The sequence below is a fragment of the Dromaius novaehollandiae genome, unplaced genomic scaffold (genome assembly GCF_036370855.1).
Source record: "Dromaius novaehollandiae isolate bDroNov1 unplaced genomic scaffold, bDroNov1.hap1 HAP1_SCAFFOLD_27, whole genome shotgun sequence".
Classification (NCBI taxonomy): Eukaryota; Metazoa; Chordata; class Aves; order Casuariiformes; family Dromaiidae; genus Dromaius; species Dromaius novaehollandiae.
This window is the reverse complement of record NW_026991415.1, coordinates 4,949,368-4,956,738: the sequence shown is the minus strand read 5'-3', so window position 1 is coordinate 4,956,738 and position 7,371 is coordinate 4,949,368. Positions and strand designations below refer to the sequence as shown.

The following is a 7,371-nucleotide window of genomic DNA, read 5'->3' as shown; positions in this document are numbered from 1 at the left end:
AAACTGATCAGCTTGTGCACAGCTAAGACATTTGTAAATAGTCCATACAAAGTGTTCCTGCAGTAATTGTCACATACTCTGCAGTGAAGGTGTATCAATAGCAATGAATTATGCCTGTGCTGGGTGGTCACGTGGGTCCCCAGCCAACGGGATTAGAACTGAGCCAAACAGGGGTTCAGGAGTCTCACCTAATCCAGCTGACAGCCCTGCAAGGACACTTTGTCACTGGACAATGACTGACCATGCTGTTTTGATTCTGAGTGTCTGTGTAACAAGCAGGGCTGACTCCTCTGGAGCCCACGGGCAGAGGACCCTGTTCCTCATGACAGACTCAGAAAGCACAGAGTAGAGCAGAAGTAGAGGAGGCAAAGGAAGATCTTCCTGGTAAGGAGAGAGAACATGTGGGGAGTTGCTCTGAGAAATGCTGTGGGTTTTGTTCAAAGCCAGTCCTAACTTGTCAATATCTTTTCCTCCCTGGACAGTCCTCCAAAGCCCAGAGGAAGCAAATGTCCAACAGCAGCTTCCTCACTGGGTTTCTCCTCCTGGGGTTTGCGAACACCGGGGAGCTGCAGCTCTTGCACTTCTCACTCTTCCTCGGCATCTACCTGGCTGCCCTCCTGGGAAATGGCCTCATCATCACAGCCGTAGCCCGTGACCACCACCTCCACACTCCCATGTACTTCTTCCTCCTCAACCTCTCCCTCCTCGACCTTGGCTCCATCTCCACCACTGTCCCCAAATCCATGGCCAATTCCCTGTGGGACACCAGGGCCATTTCCTACTCAGGATGTGCTGCCCAAGTCTTTTGGTTTCTCTTCTTAATTTCAGCTGAGTTTTATCTCCTCACTGTCATGGCCTATGACCGCTTTGTGGCCATCTGCAGACCCCTGCACTATGGGACACTCATGGGCAGCAGAGCTTGTGTCAGAATGGCAGCAGCTGCCTGGGCCAGTGGTTTTCTCAATGCTCTCCTGCACACAGGGAACACATTTTCAATACCACTCTGCCAAGGCAACACAGTGGACCAGTTCTTCTGTGAAATCCCCCAGATCCTCAAGCTCTCCTGCTCAGGCTCCTACCTCAGGGAACTTGGGCTTCTTGCGGTTAGTCTTTGTTTACTCCTTGGGTGTTTCATTTTCATTGTGCTGTCCTACGTGCAGATCTTCACAGTCGTGCTGAGGATCCCCTCTGAGCAGGGCCGCCACAAAGCCTTTTCCATGTGCCTCCCGCACCTGGCCGTGGTCTCCCTGTTTGTCAGCACTGCAATGTTTGCCTACCTGAAGCCCTCCTCCCTCTCCCCCCGAGCTCTGGATCTGGTGGTGGCTGTTCTGTACTCGGTGGTGCCTCCAGCAGTGAACCCCCTCATCTACAGCATGAGGAACAAGGAGCTCAAGGAGGCACTGAGGAAGCTGATTCAACTGGTACTGTTTCAGCAGCAATAACTTGCCCATCCCTCTTCGTAAGCGACTTGAATTTGTCTCAGACAACTCTTGTGCTTTGGGCATTGTATCTGTGATAATCATGCTTGTACAGAAGTATTTGAATTGATCCCACTTCTCCAGCAGCAGGAACCCAGCCTGTCTGACCCAGAGGCCTTCTGTGAATGCGTCTGTCTCTGTGTCAGAGCTGGCCGGTCTCTAATAAAAGGGGATTTCCTCAGTGCTGTGCTTGAAAGTTGATTTCTTCTTCCAGAACTAGGGCCAAGAGGTCACTCAAGGACTTGCACCATGAAAGGGCCTGTTGCTTTTCCAAGGTACCCCTGGGCTCAAGGTGATGAGCTCATGGGGTGGTGTGTTAGGGAAGGAGGGCTGCATTCAGCTCTCACTTGTTGGTGCCCAGTGCTCCTGGAGATGCTGAATGATCAAACGCTATCTGCCTGTGTCCCGTATGACGGGGCTGGTGACAGATGCCCACAGTGGGGACCCTGCAGGCAGAGGGAAGGGAGCCTGGAGAGTGGTTCATGTCACCTTCAATGACCAACCCTGGGCTGGATCTTGGGACACACCTGAACACAGCCTGAGCCATTTGAAGTGTCCTGTGATTGCTCAGAGCATCATCCACAGCCACAGACCCCTTGGTAGGGGGTGGTCAGGTGCAATGATGCCCGTCCAGCTGGGTCTGCTTCTCACCCCAACCACCACGGCCAGTGCAGAGTCACCCCATGGCCCTGGGGCACCACAACCCGCTCGCTCTGCAGAGCAGCACCGCCAGCTCGGGGCCCTGCGGGGAGCACAGGGGAGGCTCCAGGAGTGGCCAGGCAGGCCAGCACTGATGCCCTCCCTGGGGTGAGGACACACACCGGTGGGTTTGTGGGGCAGAGCCAGGTCTCGTGGAGGGGAAGCAAGACATGCCGGGCGCAGAAGAGTGGAGGCCATTTGCAGCCCTGGCTGCACACCCCAGCTTTACGGGCGAGTCTTGCTGTGCAGCCAGCTCGTTCCTGCTGGGCTCAGTGCCTGTACTGAGGCGAAGAGCCAGGCCTAGGCAGCCTCTGTCCTGGCCCAGACCCCAGCAGGCCCTGGGCACGGCTGTGTGCTAACCCCTGCGTGGGACATGGCCAGGGCTGGGCAAGGTGCAGAAACTGTGGAGGCTGCCAAAGCAGGAGGGCTGTGGGGGACGGGGCACCGAAGGCTGTCGCAGGGACTGTGCCAGGGGGATGTTGGCCTGGCCCATGAGCTCTTGTTCCAGCTGTGCTGGAGCCGAGGCTGAGGACCAAGAGGTCCCTCAGGCAAAGCTGTGCTCCTTGGGGAGCTGCCCTGAGCACCACAACAGGCAGAGCACGCTCCTTGTATGTCCCCGTCCTGCTGGGAGGGTGGCATGGGCACAACCCCTCGCTGCAGCCCCCACTGTCCCCTGCCAACCTGCCCCTGCCAACCTGCCACTACCCCCGTGCTGCCTCATCCTCTGTCCCTCTTCTCCACACTGCAGGGACCAGTGATGCAGCAGGAGCTGGCACAGCCCCACAGCCGCTGCCCGGCCCCTGGCCCTCCCCTCCTGCCTGCCAAACATCACATCCATCTTCAAGAAGGACAGGAAAGAGGGTCTGGGGAGTGATGGGCTGGTCAGCGTCACCGCAGTCCCTGGGGAGCAAATCTTCCTGGAGCTAGTTCCAGCCACATGAAGGGGTCGGGAACAGCCAGCACGAAGTCACTGAGGGCAAATTGTGCCTGACCAATCTGTGCCTGACAGCGGCCTCTAAGGAACAGAGGCAGAAGTGCCATCAGCAGGAGAAGGGGAAACAGCCACAAATCTGCAAGAGAAAGATGTCTGCTTTTTAAGCTTTCTTTATTCTTCATGTTGCAGAATAAGTGTTCTCCACATTCTCCAACTGGTATTGATCCAGAGTGTGTACTAATGAGGTCTGGACATGTAGGAAAAGCAGTAGTTTTGACAGGAGACATGTAATGAAAGCTTCCTCCCACCTCCCCAGCCCTGCCATTTCTCTCTTCAGCCACTGGGGACTTGCAGCACTCTTGTTAAAAATCTAACCTTTCTCCACTCAAGGCTCTAGCTGAAAGCTACAGTTTCTATGTCCCAGTTCCCACCTGCTTGCCTTAGAGAACTACCTGTGGACACAGCAGGATTTCTTTTAACTGCAAGATTAATGAGTTTAATAAAAAAAATAAAATGCACTCCTCAACTGTATGTTAAGTCCAAGCTGCCTGCAGTGAGGCCTCCTTCCCACAAGCAATAACCTTCCCTGAAATGTTTTAGGTAGGAGAAATACAGCTGAATGGAAATACAGCTAAGGAGCTGGGTAAAGAGACAATGAGACTCCTGAAAGACGAGGCAACCTCCAGACCCCCTGAAACTCAGAGCAGCAACTAGAGAGCTGAGAGGTATCTGAATGGATAAAGATTAAGGGGAGGAGGAAACCTGGAGAAATATGGAAAGTGCATGTGTCCAGATAGTCTGATGCAAAGGGAACTTTAGAAATGATCACTTTAATCAGGACATGGGGGAATAAGTGAAAGATTCCTGAGATGCCACCCACAGCATAGTAGCCAGAGCAGTGGTAGCACAAATTGAGAGGAACAGGTCAATATCCAGAGATTAATACCCTTCCTCAAAATTTCCACTCTTTCATCATGGGAAAACATTGGCATTAAGATTAGTCAATCCTTTTAGCTGATGCAAGTGTGCTCATATTTTTGAAATCTTGAATACTGTTCTTCCCCCTTCCAGGCAGAGCTCAGGTGTCCAACCACAAGCATCCAGGGAAACTTGGAGAGGTCCTGGTGTCTCTGAGACACCTGCCTGGGCCTGGCAGCTCTCGCAGGGGACCTGTGGGAGACCAGAGCCCCTGGGAGCTGCAGAGGGAGGCTGGGCAGCGGGGACCAGGGCACCTACAATGGCACCAGATGCCCGTGACCTTGTGACAGCATCCCACCCCAGGTCTGAAAATCACTTTCTTTATGAAAACAAAAAACAAAACAAAGAAAAAACACAAAACGCCGTAAAACACCACTATATTAAAGAAAAGCAAACAAAGCAAAGAAGGACTCTAAGAATACAAAGAAGGTTAAAACCTGGAAACTGTAACCAAACATTCCATTGCTTTGGATCATTCTCTTAATTTCTTCCATGTTTCGTCTTGTATTGACTTTTTCTAGACTTTTCTGTTATAATCAGGCCTGCACCATTAAAACAGATATTTTTGTGTCTCACACAGAGTCCACTGCACCAAAACCACCCCCAGCCCAGGACTGTCCATGCCACTCCTCACTCTTTGCGCAGAGCGAGTCACAGTCTGAGGTGCTGGGCTCTGTCGACTGAGGCAAGCAGGGTGACCAGCTTCAGTGAAATGCTGTATCTTTGGATGGCCAAATCTGCACAAACCTCAACAGAGCTGTGTTCAAGTGATGTCTGAAAGGAGTCCCTAATCATCTAGCCACACTCCCGTTTCCTTCCCTGCACAGTAAATGAAGTGCTACTGCATTGAGGTGACAACAGGGAGGAGGCTGATCTCCCCCCATGCCAGGCCATTTTAGTGCACATGTCTACGTCTAACGCAAGTGTCTGGACTTTCCTTTCTAGTCAAGGGAGAGAAATCAGTTGTCTCACTGAGAGGTCTGGAGATGCTTCTCCGGGTGACCACCTAATGCTCCAGAACGGTTCCCGTAGGTCCTGGGTCACATTTCCCAGCTCCCCATGGGCACACAGCCACCCCAGGGCATCTCAGGCAGCAATAGCCTCTATATGTGGGCAGATGAATAAAGGCCTGAATGCCAACTTTTAGTCATAAAGTAAAAACCTACTCAAAAAATAACTCTATGCAAGAGCTGAAAAACTCCTCATTTCCACAATTTCAATTATTTTTTGTCAGTTGGAGTGATTTTCTTATTTCCTTTTTTACTATATATATTTATTATATACATACATATATATTTACAGTTATTCATTCCTGATACATTTCCTACCAGCACTGCGCATGGAGAAACTTTGTTCTGAGGAACGACTGCATTCAAATAGACGTACTGCCTATCTCTTCTTCTGCCTCTCTGTCCTTTCTTCTGCATCTGCAGAGGATGGGGAGAGGCAGGCAAAGGGGACATGGCTGCAGTGTTGATTGTGAGGTCACTTCCACTGCAGCAGCCTGATTGGCCCTCGCAGATGTGCTCACCAGCAGGCTTTGTGATGTCACCCAGCACCTCAGAGAGCCCACCCAGCAGCAGTGACAGCCCTGGGGAGGGGAGGGCGTGACACAGGTGACAGGGACCCATCTGGGTGCTGACTGTGAGGGCACCTCTGCTGCAGCCACCCCACCAGCCCGCGGCCGGCAGGCAGGCAGGCACGGCTCACGGCCACCCTGCTCAGGACTCGCCCCTCTGCAGCCGACCTGCCACTGAGCAGCGCACAGCTCCTCACCTAGATCTCCTCCGAGCCCAGGGTGCTGCCCCTGCAGCCCAGGGACAGCACAGGCAGGATCTGGAAGGCTCAGCTCAGTGGCAGCTCAGTGTGCCCAATGTTCTGCATGATGTATTATTACCAGCCACAGGGTTTTTATAGTGTGATACCAAGAAGGAGTCACACTGCGTGCTCTAATGTACAGTTTGATGATGGGTGGGTGAGTTTAACTGTGCAAGGCCTGCTGGGACACGCCTGGACCACGCTAGAAGGAACTGAACCTCACTTGTTTTTTTCCACACCTCAATGCCATGAGGGGACCTTTGCCCAAATTAGCCTCAGAACCACACTTGGGATGTCATCTCACAGGGGGTTCACCTCTAAAGAGGACTCCAGGAGTGAGCTAATAGCCAGGCTGTGCCTGGGTTGATCAGGCTCCCAGAGGCCGAGAGGATGAAGGAGCCAGGTGAGTTCATAGTGCTGCAAGGATGAATTACCCTGGATGAGGGTTGAGACCCTCTGTCAGCTGTAAGAGAAGCCTGTACGAGCAAGAGTGGACTGATTTCCCAGTGGTGGTTGTCTGAAATGAGGGGAGACAAATCCCAGCGGAAGAGCCCCTGTGGCATGGGAGCAAGCCAACAGGAGAAAACCCTCCCTGCTGTCCTCTGGATGAACACAGGGCACGAGCTTAACAGTCATGGGTGGGATTCAGCTCCCCGATTGCAAGACGTCCATGCTTGAGCTTCAGGAAAGAAAGACTGGAGAGGATGGAACCACCTACTTCGAGGTGCAAACCGCACAGGCAAAAAAATCACACCCCAGATACTGAGACACAAGTCACCTCACAGACTGTTGCTCCTTGCCCATCCCTTGCAGAGACAGAAGTGACCTCACCGTCACCTTCGTGGCCATGTGCCTCAGATGGGCCTTTGAGCTTTGGAGCCTATCAGCCCCTCAGAAATCAGTACTCTCATCATTACCTTCCAACCCTATATGCCTGCTGCTGGCAGGTCAGCTTCTCAGAAAGACATGACCCAGCTATGTGCCAGCTGCTATCCAGTCAGGTACTTAGGCAGAAGTGACCTCACAGACAGTTTCCAACTCATGTACTCACTCCTGGCCCATCACCTGCAGAGATAGAAGTGACTTCAGAGTCCCCTGCATGCTCTTGTACCTCCCAAGGGCCTACAAGCTTCTGAGACAATCTTCTCCCACAATACAGCCATGATACAACAGCTGTCTGCACTGTCACTCAGAGGGACCTCGGCAGGCTGGAGAAATGGGCACAGAGGAACCTCATGAAGCTCCACAAAGGGAAATGCAACATCTTGCAAGTGAGAAAGAGTAACCCTATGCACACTGGGTGCTGACCATCTGGAAAGCAGCTTTGGAAAGAAGGACGTGGGGGTGCTGGTAGACAACATGAAGCAGCATGAGGCAGCAACATGTCCTCGTGGACAAAAAAGCCAATGGTTTCCTGGGTTGCACTGGAAGAGTGTTGCCAGCAGGGCGAGGGCTCTGTGCCTG

At 52.6% G+C, this 7,371-nt stretch overlaps 1 protein-coding gene across 1 annotated transcript; it reads left to right on the top strand.

The window, feature by feature from the left end:
• Positions 1–674: 674 nt before the first annotated feature.
• On the top strand, positions 675–1,442 carry LOC135326343 (olfactory receptor 14A16-like; the record flags this gene model as incomplete). The annotated part of the gene is made up of 1 exon (XM_064504224.1): positions 675–1,442. A coding segment is annotated over one exon (768 nt), but the record flags the coding sequence as incomplete, so codon positions are not given.
• Positions 1,443–7,371: the final 5,929 nt, after the last annotated feature.